Raw genomic sequence first — 21,517 nt, forward strand, 5'->3', positions numbered from 1 at the left:
TTATATATATATATTTCTCATAAAACAGTTTTGAATATTTTTCACGTGTCACACACAAATGGATAAGTGACTCATAGATTTTGTATGAACGGTTTAACACACCCTTGTCTCACTCTAGCAGAATGCACGGAAATTCAGAAAGGTATGTAAACTTTCACGAATCTTTCCTAGCGTTGTAAGAAATTGCCTTTTGCAGAAAAGTCCCAACAGTCAGAAAAAAAATGCACATATGTTGGTACATATACTTATGTATTTATATATGTGCACATTTATGTATACATATATTTGTACATGCACATATTTATATATATATTTGTGTGTGTGTGTTTTTTTTTTTTTTTTTTTTTTTTTTTTTTTTCCCGTTCCTAGCGAGAGTTAAGGGTGAGATCAAACTGGTGGTAGCAAATTTGTTGTGAAAAAAGTTACCTGCTGAGGGAGCAACTATGTCACAGCCAATTAGAAGAACATACACATATCAGTAGCAAACAAATCGGAAAACAAACATGTATACGCACACATGTGTATATCCATTGGTATACACCTCACCAATTAGGAAGGGACTAATACCCACGCATGAACCTCAAAAGTCACACAACACCACAAGTCATTGTCAACCGATGTATTATCACGCGCAGATTGGCACCCCCGAGTTTGCACCCGCTGAACCCTTTTTATTTTTTCTCAATTTTATTTTCACTACTTTTGTTTACTACATTTTTTGTTCTTTTTTTCACTCTTTTTTTTTGCTCCTTTTTTCACTCCTTTTTTCGCTCCTTTTTTCGCTCCTTTTTTCGCTCCTTTTTTCGCTCCTTTTTTCGCTCCTTTTTTCGCTCCTTTTTTCGCTCCTTTTTTTTATCATTTTTTTCTCTTGTTTTTCCCTTTTTTTTTGTTTCACTTCTTTTCTGCCCTGGTTCCCACAAGTGACAAATCGACAAACGCACGGGGCAGCTGGGGGGAAAGATACACACCGTTCTTGCACTTAAGCAGTCACATTTCCCAAGACCATTTTTCTTTCATAAGTATGCATATTAGAGAGAAAAGTTTACAAAATGGAGGAACACGATGACATGCTTGCAAAGTATCACAAGGGAGAGGAAAACAATGGGTTTGTCAGAACACACTACTTCAAAAAAATTGATGAAAAAAAAATTAACAAAAATTTGATAAGTCTAGAAAAAATGTTCCTCTCAGATGAAATCTTTTTAGATGTATACATAAATGAAAAAGAAAAAAATAATTTCGATTTTTATCTCAACAATATAATTGATGAAAGAATAAGAACAAGTAATTTTTTAAAAAGTTGGACACACATAGAGGTAAGTAACATATATAACTATATCCTCTATGATAATAAATCATGTACCGATGTTTTGAATGATAAGAAAGGGTACCTAATACTGAAACTCAAATATACCAATGAAAATCAAACAATAACTTCTTATTTTAAAGTTAACTGTCGAAATGTGAAGTGGGATACCGAAAAAAAAGTATGGCATATTCCCTTATTTTACATTTACGAGGTCACAAAACTTACTATTTTCTTGGGAGGAACAGTTAGTGACAGTGTCCTCTATTACTTATGCAAATTGTTCAATCACTTTTCATCTATAAAGGGCGTCACGAGTACGAAGCAGGTTTTTCCACGAGGCGTTAATATGCATGACAAGACCGGTGATCTAATAACTGCCCCGACTGTTGCCCCGACTACTTCCCCCGAGGAGAGCAAGCAAGTAACTAAGACCAATAGCCTGTCCCGGTCTCCCTACAACTCGGACCTATTCATCAGGAAAGACAAGTCAGGGTTCATCGAATACATAGCAAAAAGTGGAATGTTCGGAATGGAACACATAATTGTAAACAGCACAGTTCGAAGTGATTCGATACAAATAAAAATCGTGCCATATAACGAAGAAGTAGTTAAAAAGATGAAAGAACTTAACCTGTTCCAGTGGGATAAAACAGAAAATATATGGATAGGGAGAAAGAATAATTTTAAAACATTTTACACAAATGTAATAAAAGGATTCGAGTACAAATTGTGTTCGTACTATGATTGCTACAAATTTGGAAAGCAACAATTATTAATAGATACAGACACGAAGGGAGGTAGTACCGGTGGTGTAATTTTGACTAGTTCCAGAAAAAGCGGTATACAATCACTTAATGTAAAAAGAAAAAGAAAAGTTGTATCTAACGAAATAAAAGAGATGAAAAAGAATTGTAAACATAAAATGTGTTATGAAAGCACAGATTCGTCATATTCAGACGAATTGTCACACAATGTAGATTCTAGCTATTATGAAGGAAGAGAACAAGTAAATAAAATAAAATTAATCGGGGCAGCCAATAACTATTATAGAGATATTATTTATAACAAATTAAATAAACTTAAACATTTGAAACCACCAAATTTTACTTATGATCCGAAAGGGTTTATAACTAAGAATGGTGCAGGGACTAAAGGAATCGAAATTTATGACATGCCAAGTGACATCAATGAATGGAATAAGATAAGTTTTTGTATAGTCCCAGATGAGAAAAAACATGTAGATTTATATGACCCTAAAATTTTATGTAGTCTTGTTAGTGATGTTTACATCCTTAAAGAAAAAGCAATTGATCTTATTTTAAAAAAATTCCAAAGATGGCCAGAATATACTGATGTATATTGGAATAATATATGCAGAGAAAATGAATTCATTGTGCACAACAAAAATTTTAATACTAGACAAAAATTAGCACACGACAGACTTTTCAATAAACAATTTTTTTACATATTTAACATTGAAAGTGTGAAACAATCTAATTATTATGATGCCTTATTTTTATGTAAAGCTTTGATCACACTTGGGGATGGAAAAATTGTAAACAATCCGCTCGATGCAGAATATATTATTGTTTCAAATTGCAACGATCCAAATGCTATCGATTTTTATAATTCTTTGCAAGGTACACAAAAGAAGAAAAAAAAATTACCCTTATTCGTTACACCAACATTTATATACGATTGCATTTTAAACTACTCTGTCTCGTATCCATCGAAAAACAAATATCACTTTTCTTTCTTCTGACCGTGACTGATATGGAAGAAGGGGTAGAGAGGTCCAAAAGGAGTACACTAGCCACAGTGTTAATTCGAGTTTGTGTTTACCAGTTCTCTTACACGAAGCTTGCTCATCCCACAAAAAAAACTTCTAAGTAGAAGATTCACATTTAAAAAAAAAAAAAAAAAAAAAAAAAAAATCAAAATAGCTAGTTACAATATTACGTTGGCAAAATGGCAAGATATATGCCTCGCTATGACTGTTCATGCAAAAGAAGAAAAAAAAAAAAAAAAAAAAACGCACACATACAAGCAGAAAATTATGTACGTACATGCATATGTGAGTATCTAGGTATGTATCCATGGATACCTGTACACCACCCATGTGACCACCTGGTTGGTGCTACCATAGGAAATGCACACCCGCAAACATAGAAAAGGGACGAATGATGGTAGACAAAAAAAGTTACTACGATAGGCTGTCTATATAACTCAATATTTTATGACAGCACTTAACTTCTTCGTCGTAGTTTTGCGAATGGAGCATAATTAGACATTCGTCATTTTCCACATTCTTTAAATACATACGATTTTTATAGACATTATTTGAAAATACCATTTCTTCTGTAAATGATATGATACACATTTTAGCACATTTGACATTAATTTGATTTTTTAAATCATTAATTATGTTTAATTGATTTTTTTTAAAGTATTCATACGTATTTTTTTCTGTTTCTTTGGTGTGTGCTTTCCATAAATTATCATTTTGCTGAATATTATTTGTCACAAAAGTTGGAGTCTCCAGAACAAGTTGTTTTTTTTTCTCATGCCTGATTTGAATATTACACCTCTCCTGTTCCTCGTTTATAAAAACATTCGGTGAATTTTCCCTCTTTTGAGAAGATTGTTGATCACTTTTTTTACTTTCACTTTGATTTTTTCTTCTCTGATAAGCGGAAAGTGGATGCATCACGTGGTGGCTCATATGAGAAAGTCCTATGTCATGTTGCTTCTTCTTGGCAACACAAAATTCTTTCCCTTGAGGGAGGAGATTATCATAAGTTGTTGAATTTGCAACTCGTGTAACATTCAGGATGCATGATTGGGTGGCCTTATCCTGTTCCTTTAAAATCATGTAGACTTCTCTCGATGCATATGCATCAATAGCAGCATAAAGAATTTGATCTTCGTTCAGGTTATCATTCAACCAGTTTGATAATCGAAAATGTTTTTGTAAATGTTTTTTCATGTATACTTTAACTAAGAATTGTAATGATGGTGGATATAAATAATTTTGCATGCAATATTCATATAAATCAAAAACATTTCTCATTTCAATATGTTGTGAAAGGAACATATCTTTATCATTTCGAACATCATGACACACTTTCGTTATTTTTTCATTTTCCAAAATTTCCTTTACACACAACGGAATTCTCCCTTTCAATCTGTTAATATTAAACACAAAACATAGATCTTTAGTGCTCAATTGGATAAGGCATAAAGTTTTATTCGATCCTAATTCAATCTTCCCCAAGGTACCAATGTTTACACTTGAGCTATTATTATTTCTATGCATACCATTTTTCTCTACCTTTTTTAAAATAGTGCCTCCTTCTTCTCCTGATGTAGAATCAATCTTTGCAATATTTGTATCTGTTCCTTCCATTTGGTATGTTCCTTGAGTAAACTTCTTTATCCAACGTTGGTTACCTCTTACATTGCTGGTGTTATTTACATCACTTGTAACACTGAAGGGTTTGATATTAGTAAAAACATTCCAACGTTCGAAATGATCAATGCATCTTTCATTTACATCCAAAACAAATTCAGTATCAAAACCAATTATGTCATTTTTCAAGTATTGAATTATACTCTTTTCATACTTACAAATATTCTCATCATGTACATATATAACAATACCACCAAATTTTAGAGGACTTAAATGGAAAGCATCTCCATGGTACGTATGTATTGTCGAGAACCTTGCACATAGGTTTTTAAAAATTTGTTGCATCCTTATGCATTCTGAATGTGCGTACTATATGTGTGGATCACAAAAGAATCATACAACCAAGTGGAGAGAAAAGTAGAGAGAGTATGTGGAACGTCTGAAAGATGAAAATGCTTGTCATACTGCTACACGTATGTCAAAATGGTTGATTTTTTCAAACCTGCAGGTGGGGACAGGGCGTGCACCTGTATGTGTATGCTTGTTTATCATGTCGCGAGAGAATGCCAATGCAACCGCGTAGAGAAGGGCGTCAAATGGAAAAAATAACACATACATGCATACATGCATACGTATATATATACATATGTTTATGCACATGCATTTAAGAAAAAAGAAATGCTAGCCTCAAATATGCTCCTTCTTGCAAAAACAAAAACCCTTTCCCACGGGAACGAAAGCCCGCACTCCAGCGTGGTGAATTTAATATATGTTCAAGGATTCATGAAATCCTACGGAAGATATATTAAAGCAGAACTGAAGAAATTAAAGCAAAAATTAAAAAGAATAAACACTTTCTGCTCGATGCGTTTACATTTAACACATGTTTGAGCAAGTTCTCTTCACCCTGTTTTGTTCTTAATTTTTTTTTCTCGCATACCCCAAAATATATAAAAAAAAAAAAAAAAAAAAAAAAAAAAAAAAAAAAAAAAACAGATCGACTTCGCTGATTCAGTATGACGATCGCCCTCCACGCGACAAGCTCATCTGCTTATTACACAACGTAAAAAAAGGGAGATTCTTGTACTTTTCTAAGAAATTAGGTATGCCAATAGGAATGAAAAGGTATGAGAACGAAAGAAAAAGAGTGCCCTTCTATGTATTTATGTATGTGTGTGTGTGTGTATGTCACGATATCTTATAGTATTATGCTTTTCGCCTTTGATTCAGGTTCAATAAGTAGTAACAATTTTCTCAATCGACTCCAAACCAAGCAATGCAACTTATTCCTGTGTTCAGTTACAAACCGAAAGAGAGGCACAGAAGGGGCGCCCAAAATGCCCAGTGCATGCACCAGAAATTATACACACGACTGAATGAATGTATGCATAAAATTGAATATGCTTTTTTTTTTTTTTTTTTTTTTTTTATTTTATCTTTTGGCGGTTATATATTAGCAATATGTAATCTCGTATTTCAATCATTTGCTTGTCCGCATGTGAGTCCATTTGTCCATGCGTTCGTGTTATTTTTGCGAAGTATTTTTTATATTGCATTTGTTCAGTACTTTTACAGAAGATATGTTATTTGTTCATACTTTCTTATTTTTTTTTTATTTTATTTTTATATTATATATTTATATTATTTTTATATTATTTTTATATTATATATTTATATTATTTTTATATTATATATTTATTTTTTTTTTTTTTTTTTCCCCCCCATCCTCTGCTGGACCAGTTTTTTGAGCCTCTTGCTTTCATTTGTGTATTTAGTTTCCTTTTGTTTCTTTTCCATTTGGAATTTTAAGAACACATGTGAAGAGTTTTTGTAATGTTCAATCATGTGTATATTTAAGTATGCGTATATTTATTTGTGAATAAGTTGAGTTATCCTCCCCCACCACCACACCCACACACACACACTTTTTTGCTTCCATTCATTTGCATGTTTTGATTTACTCTTCCAACGATTCTCACCTTCCAAGGTGTAACAATATCGTAAGTGCATACATGTGTATGCATGCTTATGTGTGCTTACAGGTGCTTACATGTAGCACCCACGTATATATTGAACTGTGTTTTTATCCCTACCAACGTAAGTTGCACATGCAGGTGTAGGTGCATCCCGTCCCGCGTGACAAACAACAATGTTTCAGAAATTCCCTATCGGGTTATTTTTCCATCAAAAGCATTTTTAACTTTTCCACTGTAACTGTGACACTCTTACCAATTCAGTTTTTGTAAAATCATCTTTTCTCCACTGCACTTGTCCACCTTGGTGAACACACAAGAAGGAAATCTCGAAAGGAATAGAACTGGAACGACCAAATTAAACAGTTTAAGTGGTACCTGTTGTCATAGCGACTCAAGCCGAGCAATTGAAGAAGAGAACAAACAAAAGGTACAGTTATGTTATTGGATTTTTTCATTGAATCTCTTCCATTTTGTGTGCGTGTGCACGTACAGACGTGATTTCCCATCAAGGACGTGCTTAGTGAGGCCACGCATCAGAAGAAACAAAACATCAAAGTGGTAAAACTGCGAGGTGGTAAAACTTCCAGGTGACGATAGCCCGTCAAAGTCCCAAAAAAAAAAGAAAGAACACTAGAAGGAGACCCCAAGCAAGATGTCCTTCGAGAGGATCTCACATAACATGAATCTTAGTATTCATAAAATCATAAATGCAAGATATAGCGCCCCAAGCAAAGGCAATGATGAATGCAAACCCGTGTTCAAAAAAAGAAGGTGCACTATTGCACATGGAAGTGAAAATAACACATATCAGAGGAATCATATAGATTATTTAAATTATAATTTTAATAATGCATTTACAAAGCGAAGGAAATATTCTTCTCCATATGCTTTATCCTATAAGCATAAAAAATTTACACCACTTAAAAGTAGAACGCAACTTCGAAACAGTGTAGATGAAACCATTAAAAAGAGCGTTGCTTTAAGATCGATTGTAAATAAAACTATTAAAAAAAAAAGATCCGAAATTTATGAACATGATGAAAAAAATTATTTAAATATGCATAAGACGTATTATCTTAACAAACCTCAAGGTACAGACACCCTTGACGAGTTAGTCGAAGCGAACCAATTGCATAACCAACATCAAAACCTCAATGAAACATATATCATGAGTAACACAATGCAAAGCGAAAATTATAATGGAGATGGAAAAAAAAAGGAATCATCCTGCTTGAAGAAAAATGAAGAAGGAAAAAATGCTTTCAGAGATACACTTCCATTATATGTAAATTCTGAGTCAACAATTTCAAGCTTCAATTTAGAACGTGAATTGGATAATAAAATGTACACAGCAGGTATTGCTCAAGCCGGAAATACAGCATCAGGTGCACTACGTACGCATCTCGAGTCGGATATGTTAAAAAATACATACATGCATAAATCGAACAGCAGCACGATAGATGAAGAGACGACACACCACGACCACCATCAGCATCACGCATTGTATTACAAAGATCACCACGGACCTCGTTATTACGACCCATCTTCTATTCATCACACAGGAAAAAATGATTATGAATCAAAAAAAGAAATCAGTAGCCATCCTCTTAAAAGAAGACACAGCACTCAGTTTTCGAAGGAATATGAAAAGCACAATTATTCCGACTCGTATTTTTTCAATAAAAAATTTAAAGAGGAAGATAAAAATCAAAAAGGCAGTACGCGTAGACATAGTGATGCCATTAGATGTAAGCCATTAAATGGACCTTATTACAGTAGTGTTGTTACAAATAAGTTAAATGCATATTCTCATAAAAACCAATCACTCCTGTGTGATTATAACACTCCAGGTTTGGAAGAATCACACAATACAGACATGAATGAATCCCTTTCAGAAAAGGATTCTGTCAATCCTCTTTTTCACACATGTTTTTTAAAAAATTCAGAAGAATTTGAGAATGGCGATATAAAGCGTAAAGGTATGTTTGCTAGACTGAGATCACTTGGATGCGTATGTTTGGAGAGTGAGGGACGTGTCCATTATTTTTCTCATTTTGAGAGAGCCCTTTCGCACGTTTACCCGTGTGAAGAAGTATGCACGTGCATCGGTACTGCATCGGTACTGCATCGGCACCACATCGATATATACATGTGCACACCTGAATTTCCAGATAAAATCGAACCGCTGAACCCAGAGGAAGAAGACGATTCTGTCCTGAAGAACGACGCAGAGTATCTATTCAGCAAAGGATTTTTTAAAGACATATATTCAAACATACAAAGAAAGGGAGAACTGAATTTTATAGACGAACTGTTAGAAGCAGATGATGAATACTACATTAGCAAAAGTAAATTAAATAAAATAATTGAAAATGCAAAAAACAAGGAAATGAAATATCATTACATTGATAGAATGTTTTTGTATAGACATGCAAAAAATGTAATAGATGATGCAGATTATGAAACTTACAAGAGTAAATGCAGAGCTCAGTATAAATACTTAGATGTCCCTTATCCAAATTTAGCTGAAATTATGAATCTAAAATCTGTTGGTGTTTTTGATGAAATTGATGATACAGATGAATTCTACCATGCCGAAGTGAAGCTACTTGAAAGGTATTATTACAAATCCAGTAAACAGCAAGAAGCAGAGGGGCTACAAAACCATGACAGAGAGCAGATGCAGCATCCGCAACAACAGAAGGAAAAGAAGAAGAATAAGACGAATAAGGAGAAGGAAGAGTCAAACATAACGAAAAAGAGAAAGGAAGAAATAGACGAGGGAGAAATTGACGAGAAAGAAAAAGGCATAGAAGAAATAGACGAGAAAAAAAACAGAATGGACAAAGGAGGAAAATCAATCGTAGAGGAAAGAAAACAAAAGGATGAAACAATAAATGGCATAGAAGAATGTGGCGAGGAAAAACAGAAACAAGATAAACGCAATAGTGATGACATACCGACAGATAATGAGATGAGAATCGAAAACAGATTAATCTTATCAAAGAGAAACATACCCTTTAATGAAAGAAATTTTAATGAATATTTATCTGACTCTGAAAAGAGGGATAAATTAATCTTCCTCATGAATAAAATAAAGAGAGAAAAGGAATCCTTTTTCGAACAAATTTTAGATGCACCAGATTTTTCAAAAATATTAGAACCTGTTTTTTCGCTAAATGAAAGTTTTCTTCTATCACATCAGTTATTTAATGTTCAATATGCAGCACAGTTAGGACCTGTCGTGTATCTTATAAAAACGGAAGATGAAAATTATGTGTATAGAGCAATTGAAGTTAGTAGACTATTTGAGGAAAAGGTCAAATCTATTCTTGACAATCAAAAAGCAAATGCAAATTCTAAGGATAGGAACGATTGTTATGACGAGTTCTCGAATGAAAAATTTCCATTCCTACATGAGCTAGATGTAAAATATTACCTACGCATACCCATGAGCACGGGATGGAACCACTTTGGTTATTTGAAAAATCAAAATAATGTTCTCTTTTTCAGAAGACGAAAGAACACTTAAGGTGTACGTATTCTTACCACCTATGGATGTATGCATGAACCAGCACTCACATACCCGAATTAGGAGCCCTGGATTGAGTGCATTCATTTTTTTTTTTTTTTTTTTCTCTGTCTAATTTTCCAGAGGTGTGTGTGTGTGTGTGTAAGCTTAAGAAATTTAGACACTATGTCACCTTCTGCCATTTCACCTTATCATCATGTCCGACGAGGCGAGGAAAGTGTTCCACATGTGTTAGACTTGTCATTACACAGAAATTAATAACATCCTTTTCAATCCTCCTGGTTCTATCTCTTCAAGTACATTTTCAAAAAAAGGGACATGCGAATTCGTGTATGTGCATACATACATACATGCGTACATACATCTATTTCATATTCAAATGGCTATGCCGCCCCAGCAATTTTTTTAAAAATTATTTACCAAACCTGTTACTTACATCTGCTTTTATCCATGCACACATGTGTTCATGCGTGTTTGTATACATGTGGATACCTTTTCACGCATCTAACTGATACACGTATAATTTTTTTTTTTTTATATTTTGAATAATTTACGATGGTCCATGCTTTCGAGTAACCAAAATTGGATGCACTAGAATTTGCCAACAGTGAAATGCATACCTATGTATATATACATATGTATGTATACACCTAAGTGTGCATACGGAATTTTCTGTTTTCCCAACCATAGGGCGTCAAGGCGAAAGCAAAGTCTTTTTTATCTTGCCGAATGGCGAAGGGATATGTTAATTCTTCTTCTTTGATTTATAATAAAAAAATAAAATAAAAAAAATAAATTAAAATAAAATAAAACAAAACAAAACAAAACAAAATAACACTTCCACACGATACAATGTTGTGACAAATGAACGCGTAATGAAGGATATGAAATTTGTGCCATATGTACTTCTATAAATAAATCATGCTGAGACAGGGATATAACATATATGTAAAGAAAAAAAAAAAAAAAAAAAAATTCTTAACCATGCCAAACTTTTACTAATAGGATATAATTACGTTTTATATCTTCCACAGATATGTACATTCTCAAAGGTTCACTTATTTATTCATATACACACATATCAAAACGAGTTCATATAGCTACATCAAAATTCTAGATTATACATAAATCCATATGTCATATGTATGTTGAAATCAGTTAACCTCATTTTTTTTCCTTACATGATCATCTGTTATGTACTTCATTTTTAAATAATCATCTTCGTTAAGGTTGCATGGTGAATTAAACATATTTTCTCTACTGTGTCTCTCATTCTTAAGTGTGGAATGGGGAGAGAATAACCTACAACTATTTTTCATAGGCTCTTTTCTTTCTTCTTATTATCCTATATATTCAATGGGCCGTTTTTATTTCTTTTTTTTTTTTTTTTTTTTTTTTCCTTTTTTTGTTTCGTTTTTTCTCATTTGTAGAGTGAATGACGGGGGGGGGGATCACTTTTTTTTGCCTTTTGCAGGTCTGCTTTTTTTCCCGTTACAGCCACTTGTGTATTTCCTTTTTTTCTTAACTTTTTTTTTTTTTTTTTTTTTTTTTTTTTTTATTTTTTTTTTTTTTCCTTTTTTTTTTTTTTTTATTTAATGTTTTACACATATGTAATAGAACATCTCACAGGGAGAGAAAGCACACCATAATGGTGAAAAAGACCAATGTGTTAATCCAGATATTTATCCTTACACTTTTGTTTCTTTTTTTTTTTTTTCTTTTTTTTTTTTTTTTTTTTTTTTTTTTTTTTTTTTTTTTTTTTTTTTTTTTTTTTTTTTTTTTTTTTTTTTTTTTCCTTTTTTTGTTTCGTTTTTTCTCATTTGTAGAGTGAATGACGGGGGGGGGAGATCACTTTTTATTGCCTTTTGCAGGTCTGCTTATTTTCCCGTTACAGCCACTTGTGTCATTTCCATTTTTTTCATAACTTTTTTTTTTTTTATTATTATTATTATTACTACTACTATTTTTCTTTCCATAATTTATCTTGTTATTGTATTCGCGTTTTTCTCCATTTAATTCGACCCTGCCGTTACCATCATTCAGATTTTTTTTTCCATAGCTAGCCTTTTTAACATTATCATTGAGATTTTCATTAAAAACTGGTTCTTCTTCATTAGCCATACTGGATGTATGGGGATACACAATGTGATTGATTTGTACACTATCCATTTTATCGCTACTTGTATTATCATAAAATCCATTTTTTTTCAAAATACATATATTTTGATCAAACTTTCCATTTTCATGTTTTTTTTTTGTGTTATTCAACTTAATATCATTGCCATCTACAGTGCTACACATTATGGATTCATGCTTCGAGCTTTTACATATTCTATTCACACTATCACTCCGATTCTCATGGTTACCTTTGCACGCAAATCTTTCATCGTGTGAAACATAATTCTTGCATGCGTTCTCATTTTTCTTATCGCTTCTCTTATCCCTACGTTTTTCTTCCACATTCATCCTCTTTGCCATTTGTTCATATGGTGCAACAAGAGGCTTGGTCTCTTTTACCTCTCCTTTGTTTGTCCATAATTGATTAAACTTTTTCTTATTTAATTCTGTCTGATAATTTTTCTCTTTTTTTCCCCCATTCCCTTGGAAAGTACCATTCTGCACCGTTTCATTTTGCGTAATACCATTTTCTTCATTCATTTTTATCTCAAGTTTGTCACAACTTTCTTCTGCTACATTCTTTTCGATCGTAAACATCTTCTCCGGATTTCTTTCCACCTCAACCATCCTGCATGTTTCACCATGCCCACTTTTATATGACAGGCTTTCTGTATTTCTCAGAAGTTCACCTCTTCCACTACTTGCACATTCATCATGGAGAGTATTTTTCTTTTTAAATGCTTTTTCCTCCTTATCCTTATCTACATGCAGATGCAGATCCTTTTTCTGTTTAGATGTGTCTGAATGACTTACTGATTTTGCTTTTCCTCCCTCTTTGTGTCGTTCTTTCTTATCCACCCCCTCATCATCATGTCCCTCCTGGAATATATTATCATTGTCTTTCTTTTGTTTCTCTTTCTCGATTAGTGTGTGTCTTTCTGGAAGTGCATTTTTTACTTCCACATGCTCCTCTATTACTTCCACATGCTCTTCTATTACTTTCGCATGCTCTTCTATTACTTCCTCCTCTGTCCATCTACTACATTTGGATTTACTTTTTCGCTCATTATTTTCTGAACTTTTATTTGTATTTTTATAAATAAAATCCTCCTTTTTTTCTGCTTTTTCAATTCTGCTATTATCACCATTTTCTCTATTTCGATCTTCCTTCATTTCTGTGCGACAACCATATTCATCCATTCCAGTCCTGTTTTTTCGTGTCTTATACATTTGGTTCATATGCTCATTGGAATGATTAAATTCTGTGCGGTTCGATTGGTCAGCTCCTTTTGCATCTCTCACCTCGTTCGCTTGCTTCGTTTGCTTCGTCTGCTTCGACAGCTTCGATCTTTTCGACCGCTTCCCTTGCTTCCATTGTCTTGCATGATTGAATTGATTACTGTAAGTCATAATTGTTTCATTTTTCTCGTCCATTCTCCCAGTCGTCAAATTTGCATCAAAGTTAGTGCTTCTATATGGTTGTTCTTTTGTATTCGTTATTACATACTGATGTTTGCACTCCCCATTGGTGTACTCATTTCCTACTTGTGATTCTGAAAAGTTATTATATTCATTGAAAGTTGAAGAATCTCGACCAGTATTAACATGTTGGTAATGGTGTCCATTTCCATATGTACTTTTCTGCATACTTGATGAATTTATGCACAATTTTTGTGATAAAACAGGATTCATAAGGAAAGAAGAATTCATATCATATGATGGAGAATAATGTGTATCATAATTAGGACTAAAATTTGCCACATAATTGGTATCATAATTTTGCGTGCAATTATTTGTATATTGTACTTTTTTATTTTTTCTTCTTCCATTTGAATTCACAGATGGATCTTTAACAGTTGTACTACAACTATTTTTGTAATGATACCCATTTGTATTATCACCCTTATGAAAAGGAATGATAATAGCATTACTGCTAGTAACTTCTGTACACGATCTCGTTGTTGTAACACCATTGTTAAAATTAGAATCTACGTTGTTGTATAAGCAAGTATTTCCTTCTTCAATACATTCATAAGAGTCGTCATTCACACTGTTCTTCCCCACAGTGTTGTATCTACTACTACTCGACATGATCCCATTTTTTTTCATGAAATTTTTAAAATTCTTTTTGTTATTATTCACCAGGTTCATCGTGAATTGGTTATTGCAGTAATTGACAATGTTCGCGTTCTTTTGGTTCCTTCGCTGGGTGTCCTGGACCTGACTGTTCAGATGATTATGATTGCCCCGGTTGTGCAACTGGTTATTACTGCCCCGATTGTGCAACTGGTTATTACTGCCCCGATTGTGCACCTGGTTATTACTGCCCCGATTTTGCACCTGGTTATTACTGCCCCGATTTTGCACCTGGTTATTACTGCCCCGATTTTGCACCTGGTTATTACTGCCCCGATTTTGCACCTGGTTATTACTGCCCCAATTTTGGAAGTCCTTCCCTTCACTGAAGGAAAAGACGTCAGCATGATTCGAGTTATCATCTATTGCGTTCACATCTGCGAATCTTCTTATCTCTCTTTCTTCTTTGACATGTCCTACCTGTCCCGTGGGAAAATTATAAGTATGCTCTATATCGGAATAACCAGAATTTGAACCTCCGTTAAGATTCCTCCTCCTTTGGTTCCCATTCGAATATTCGATCATGTGACCTCCTTTCTGATTGGTGCTGTTCTCTCTGTTGTGATTATTTTTGGAGATGGCATAATTTGGTTCATCCATGTAACCCCAATTTGACGTGTTGACATTTCTTTTACGTTTATCTGGGAAATGAGCAAAGAAACTTTTGTTATCAATTTTATGGTTATCCATTCTGTCACTGTTACTGTTCATAGGAAACTTGGAATTAATATAACTCGACGAGACTGTGTCGACCGTCATTATAGTTCCAGTCATGGTAGTAGTGCCTGTAGCTGTGTGAGAAATTTGACTTAATGGAAATTCACTTTTCATCATATTTCTTTCTCCATAATTATTTTGTATTGCTCCATTCTTTCTATAATTGTCGTTGAAAATTTTTCTGTCTTCCTCATTGCTGTGCATGTGTACAATGTCTTGAAGGTCAAGATTACCCAGGCCCTCACTAGCGGTCACTTCGACCTGCACATTGTTTTGTTGATCCACATTTTGGCTAGAAGTGACACCTCGATTGTGGTTGCCACTCTGATTGTGGTTGCCACTCTGATTGTGGTTGTCACTCTGATTGTAATTGCCGCTCCGATTGTAATTGCCGCTCCGATTGTAATTGCCGCTCCGATTGTAATTGCCGCTCCGATTGTAATTGCCGCTCCGATTGTAATTGCCGCTCCGATTGTAATTGCCGCTCCGATTGTAATTGCCGCTCCGATTGTAATTGCCACTCCGATTGTAATTGCCACTCCGATTGTAATTACCACTCCGATCGTAATTGTTGTTTCTTTTATAAGAGCCTCTTCCATCGTTGCCATATCCACCCAATCCATGTGCACTGCCGATGCCATTCAACATACACCCTTTGCTAGCTATTGAATCATAGGTAGTTTTAGCTGGGTAATTATTCCTTTTCATGACAATTGCAGCGTTGACTTTTCTGTCAGTAGTTAATTCTGCATTGGTAAAATCCATATGTTTATGTTCTGAATAGATACCATCCGTATCTGTGTTGCAGTTCTTTCCTATCACATTGTGCTTCTCATTAAGAATGCAAATAAATGTTCCTTTCGTTTTCATATATTTGTCATAACTCACATAGGTATCAGGATTATAAAATGGAATTTTTTTTTCATTATTATTCTTTTTTAGAACATCCCTTTGTGTGTTATTCATTTTTTTATTCAAGGAACATTCTTCCCTATTCTGTTCACACGCGTTTTTTTGCTTTTCATCCACTTGTATAATATTCTCAAAATTGTTTTCTTCAACAAAATTTGCATCTTTTGAATGTTCATTGAATACATAATCCATTTTCTTTCTTTCATCACAATTTGATTCTTCACTTGTTGAATACAAATTGTTGTCTATCCTGGAATCGTTCCTTTCTCCTATATCATCGTTGTAAACAAATAGAGCCCTTTCCAATATGCTTCTAAACCCCTGGATATTCACTGTATAGTTAAATTTATCCATGTGAGGTTTAATCATAGATATTTCTAAACTTTTTAACATTTCATTTTTGCAGCATTGAATATTTTCTGATCTCGACCTAACATGATTAAAATTTTTTTTTTTCATATTCATCTTTTCCCCCTTTTCAGAAATTATTTCTTCATCTTGATGTAGTGTATTATCATATAAATATGTTTCTTCAGTAGCCTTTACTCCGTTTTTCACCTTTTTACCTGACCCAATCTCTTTCATCATGTTCATGTTTTTAAATTTAGACACACCCTTTCCCTCCTTTTCCCTTTTAAAAATGGATTCTTTTTTCCAATTATTCATCGGAATGTCCACATTTAGATTTACGTTTCTCCTCACTTCTCCTAACATGTGGTTCTCCTCGTATGAGAAATTGTTATTCCCACCGTTACCTGCACCGTTATCTGCATCGTTATTACCTCCATCCCAACCATTGTGCACGAAATTTCTATTCCACGTTTGATTATCCTTAACATGCTTGAACTCCGCTCTATAACAGTTCATGGTACTGTCTGTCGTAAAAACCAACTCCTCCTTATGGTCATCTTTTAGATTCTGATTGTTACTACTGGATCCATTTTGCATAATATCATCTTTGTAATTCGCATCTTCAGTGTAATAGTTCATGTTTTCCCCTTGAACATTTCTAGATGTTATTATTTTCTTATTAACATCAAATGGGGAATCGTTTACACAACGAAAACTTTCTGCAAGTTCTGTTTCCTTGCTGGTAAATCCACACATAGAGTCGCATACATAAAAATTCAGAACTGGTTCATCTGCATTTCTAACATTGTCAACATTGTCAACATTGCCAACATTGCCAACATTGCCAACATTTTCAACCTTCCGATTCATACTCGTTTTGCTCTTACTTGAAGCAAAAAAACATTCATGCATACTTGGGAATTGTGATTTTCCTCTTGCACTTTCCACATATCTCTTACCCGAATTCTGTGAAAATACATTTTCATATTTTCTATATTTTCCATTTTTTCCTAATCCAACAGCGCTGGATTCTCCGGGCTCATTAAAAGATTTTCCCTCATTTGTGACATGATTCTCCCCCACTTTATTGACCAGATTTATCTGTCTATCCCCACTATGATTATCTACAAGTATAGACATTTCCTTAACAACTAGGTTGCAATTCTCTTTGTCTGATTCGTAATCGAATCGTTCCCCTTCTTCACTAACTACATGTGGTGTTTCTGGTGCATCCATGGATATAACTCCCGGTGTGTTATTATCCCTTTGAATATCTTCTCCTGTACTTATCTTTTCATTAGCACAATTTCTATTTTTATAACATTCTCCACGTTGTTGTTCTCCCTCTTCCCCTTGCATCTGTTCCTGATTCTTAAACCTTTCACAATTCACATCTTCACTTTTTTTTCTGTCAATATTGTTCCCTATCTGAAAGTCATTACTTACCATCACACCATACTCCTTTGTTATGAGATTATCTTTATCATTACAGAAAATCGTTTTTTCTGTCTTGTTCAAATTTTCTGTATAATTTGCATTGATGTTCATCACAAGTTCATTTTCCACCCCAGAATTTATACATTCATTTGCACTTTCCCTAATTTTATAATCCTTGTGTGTGTCGTCTCCATGGAATGGCTCCCTTGCATTTTGTTCATTTGGTCTATTTAGTCTATTTGGCCCATTTTGTTCTTTCCTGCCGCTACTTCCATTATATTGGACGTTTTTTCCTCTCCACAAATTTCTATTTACATTCATTTCATAATTAGAACTATACACAGAGGGGTAAGTTTTGTTGAACCCTTTTTTCTTATATGCACATGTGCTGTTAAACGAATATGAGGGATGGTTTACGTTTTGACCTTTGGTTTTTACACTATTATTTGCTTTATCATAGTGACAGTTGTTCATAAAATTATTTTTTAAATTATAACATGATTCCACTGCATGATTATATTTCTCTTTCCTTAAAATGTCTACAGTGTCAGATTTGTCATATTTACAATTATCCATTTCAGGAGAATTTTCATTCATCTTGTTGCTGTCTATATTTCTACTTCTATACTTTTTACCATTATCATCTAATTTCATTTCAATGCTATTTTCCTCGGTACTGTTCCTACTTGCGTTAATAGAATTATTATTTTTTTCCTTACTCAATATAATGTCTCCTTTATCACATCTGTTTTCATCGTATGGATTCACATTTTTTTGTGTGTTTATGTTCATGCTCATGTTCATGCTCATGCTCATATTTATGCATATTTGTGGATCCATTTCAAAGGTGCTAGTAATGTCATTCATATCACCCATTTCATTACAATTCCTTTTTATGCTATTACTCGAATGCCCTAAATCCTCCTTTCCCTCACTTCCCAACTGATAGTTAGAAATGCTAATAGCAAAGGAGTTGTTCTTCTTGTCGCTTCTATCATTCTCTAAATTTTCTTTCTCTACAGTATAATTTTCAATTATGCAGGTTAGAGAATCTTGACCATTCTGGTTATCCTTCACAATTTCTTTTACCTCAGAGTTGACATTTTTTCCGATATCCATATTGTCTCTGGACGCTGCACGAGCGTGGTTACCCCACTGTTTGTAATTTCCACCGTGATTGTAATTTCCACCGTGATTGTAATTCCCACCGTGATTGTAATTCCCACCGTGATTGTAATTCCCACCGTGATTGTAATTCCCATTGTGATTGTATAACCCACTGTGGATGTATTTTCCATTCTGGATGTAGTTACCTCCCTGATTGTATAACCCATTGATGTAATTTCCACTTAGGTTATAGCTCTCATTTTCATAGTTATTACCATATCCATAGGTGTGTCCGTAGGCATTAGAACCAGGGACGCTACTACAGACACTGTTGTCGCTTCGATAGGGTGCACTACCACTTGAGTAATGATTGCCGTAGTTATTACAGCCTGTATCAAAATAATTCGTAGATTGATTATTCCCAGAATTGTAGAAATAATTTGAATTGTTTTTATAGGCATTATGGTATCTACTATTGTTTTTTCTCCTTCCCTTGTTTATAAAAGCGTTTTCATTTTCGTTTATTAGCGTTTCATCTCTTCCATTGTAATCATTGATATTGTTTCTTGATGTCATTAATTTCGACAAGTAATTTTTACCCATTCGATTATTCGCTCTCCTTGTCAAATTTTGATATTTTCCATTTCGGGAAATATCTTTATTATTCACTCTTTCATCATTGATTCCATTTTCTATCATTCCGTTTACTTCAATCACTTTGTCCATTTTGCTCGTTCCGTTCACTTGATACACATCGTTCATTTTGCTTGTTCCGCTTTGCTTTCTACTACTAGATGCATCATTTTGTTCCCCCTTGGGCCCATTACAAATGTTCGGCATATCGATTTGGTATCGATTACTCTTGTTTCTTTTCTTCTCTTGCGTATGCACTATCTCGTTAACAAAACCTTCACTACCAACGATGCTATATTCCACGTTGTTATTTCTATAATTTTTTCCCCTTGATAAATGCGAGTTACTTCCATTGGTGTATCCGATTTTATGATTCCTAGTGTTCGTACCATAATTATGATACATTTTATTTTGGTTGTGATATTCATTGTTATTATTAAATATATACTGATAATTATTATTACTTAAATAATCATTTGAATTCGTTTGATTTTCTCTTACCTGTTTATAATTGTATTTTCCACTGTTATTATTTTTTCCTTTATTTATTTTAGTATTTTTTTCTACATTCAGAGTACTGGACAGGTCACTAGGTTCTTCCTTGTCTTCGCAACTCTTAATAATTTCCTTTTCTTTGGGTGAATCCATTGTTTTTTAATTTGATTTGGTCTAGGGAAATTTATACAAGTGCATATGCACATACGTGCGAATGTGCATATATGCGTGAAATATGTTTATATACGTTCCAGGCAAGAGAAATTATATAAATATGTGCATGTATAAATTAAACAAGTTTACAACACATCCTACACCGTGGTTAATTTTCTTTCACACGTATGTGTATTAACTAGTGATGTAGATGGGACTTTCACATAAGGAATAGTGTCCTACATGTACTATATATATATATATATATATATGTATGTACTTTTTTTTTTCTTTGTTTCCTTACAAGAACGGAAAAAAAAAAAATGTTATATTTCCTATTATCTTTCATAAGCCATGTTCAAACATATATATACACAAGTACACGTTCACGTTTTGTAATGGGGGGGAAAAAAAAAAAAAAAAAAAAAACAAGCTGTTGAACTATTTTTAATTCAAACAATTACACGCAAATTAAGAATTATTACTTTTTTCTTTTTTTTTTTTTTTTTTTTTTTTTCTTATTTTAATAAGATTTAAATGATAACATGTATTCATAAATGAAACACACTCTACAGGATAAAATAAATACATGCATGTATGCCTATATATATTTGTTAATATGCAACCTTTATATAAATATATACGTTTATATATATTTCATTCACACCTCATACACTTAATGTGTAAACGTTGACACATTCACCTGTACACACGTGTTATGATACATGAATGCGACGTGTGTAAAATGCAAAGGGATCAAAATGTTTTGAGATCCAAAAAAGTGTTTAAGTGCATAGGGTATTGTAATGCAGTGTTAAGCTTATGCTAAAATTTGTTTTATTGATTTTACCAAAAAAAAAAAAAAAAAAGTGGAGAAAAGGAAGAAAAGGTGAGATGGTATATATATACACGTACATGTAAAAAAGATTGTTATGAATTTTTTTATTTTATGTATTTTTTTTTTTTTTCCTTTTCCTTCTCTGTAGAATATGCATTATGCTATACATGTGTGCCAATTTTTTCACAATTTACACCTACGTATGTTGGACATGCTACAAGAAAAGGAGCTTGTGCAGGGGATGCGTAAATAAATAGAGAAAACGAAATAAGCATGCAAATTTAATAAAACTTCACAAGAATTAATTTCTGTTAAGTTTCGCCAACAGTTCGTTGATTTTTTGCGAATTGTTCGATAATTTTTTGCGAATTGTCACTTAATTATTTGCGAACTG

At 33.4% G+C, this 21,517-nt stretch overlaps 4 protein-coding genes across 4 annotated transcripts; 2 read left to right on the forward strand and 2 right to left on the reverse strand.

The window, feature by feature from the left end:
• Positions 1-1,049: 1,049 nt before the first annotated feature.
• On the forward strand, positions 1,050-3,071 carry PGO_020860 (hypothetical protein, conserved; the record flags this gene model as incomplete). The annotated part of the gene is made up of 1 exon (XM_028685904.1): positions 1,050-3,071. The coding sequence occupies one exon, from the start codon at positions 1,050-1,052 to the stop codon at positions 3,069-3,071; it is 2,022 nt and encodes a 673-aa protein (XP_028541705.1).
• A 441-nt stretch (positions 3,072-3,512) lies between these two features.
• PGO_020870 (DNA binding protein) lies at positions 3,513-5,063 on the reverse strand (the record flags this gene model as incomplete). The annotated part of the gene is made up of 1 exon (XM_028685905.1): positions 3,513-5,063. One exon carries the CDS (start codon positions 5,061-5,063, stop codon positions 3,513-3,515), a length of 1,551 nt encoding a protein of 516 aa, XP_028541706.1.
• A 2,283-nt stretch (positions 5,064-7,346) lies between these two features.
• PGO_020880 (hypothetical protein, conserved) lies at positions 7,347-10,226 on the forward strand (the record flags this gene model as incomplete). Its single annotated transcript, XM_028685906.1, has 2 exons — positions 7,347-8,673; positions 8,866-10,226. The coding sequence occupies 2 exons, from the start codon at positions 7,347-7,349 to the stop codon at positions 10,224-10,226; spliced, it is 2,688 nt and encodes an 895-aa protein (XP_028541707.1).
• A 1,848-nt stretch (positions 10,227-12,074) lies between these two features.
• On the reverse strand, positions 12,075-20,285 carry PGO_020890 (hypothetical protein; the record flags this gene model as incomplete). Its single annotated transcript, XM_028685907.1, has 1 exon — positions 12,075-20,285. The coding sequence occupies one exon, from the start codon at positions 20,283-20,285 to the stop codon at positions 12,075-12,077; it is 8,211 nt and encodes a 2,736-aa protein (XP_028541708.1).
• Between the last annotated feature and the right edge of the window lie 1,232 nt (positions 20,286-21,517).

The sequence above is a fragment of the Plasmodium gonderi genome, assembly GCF_002157705.1.
Source record: "Plasmodium gonderi DNA, contig: Chr02, whole genome shotgun sequence".
Lineage (NCBI taxonomy): Eukaryota > Apicomplexa > Aconoidasida > Haemosporida > Plasmodiidae > Plasmodium > Plasmodium gonderi.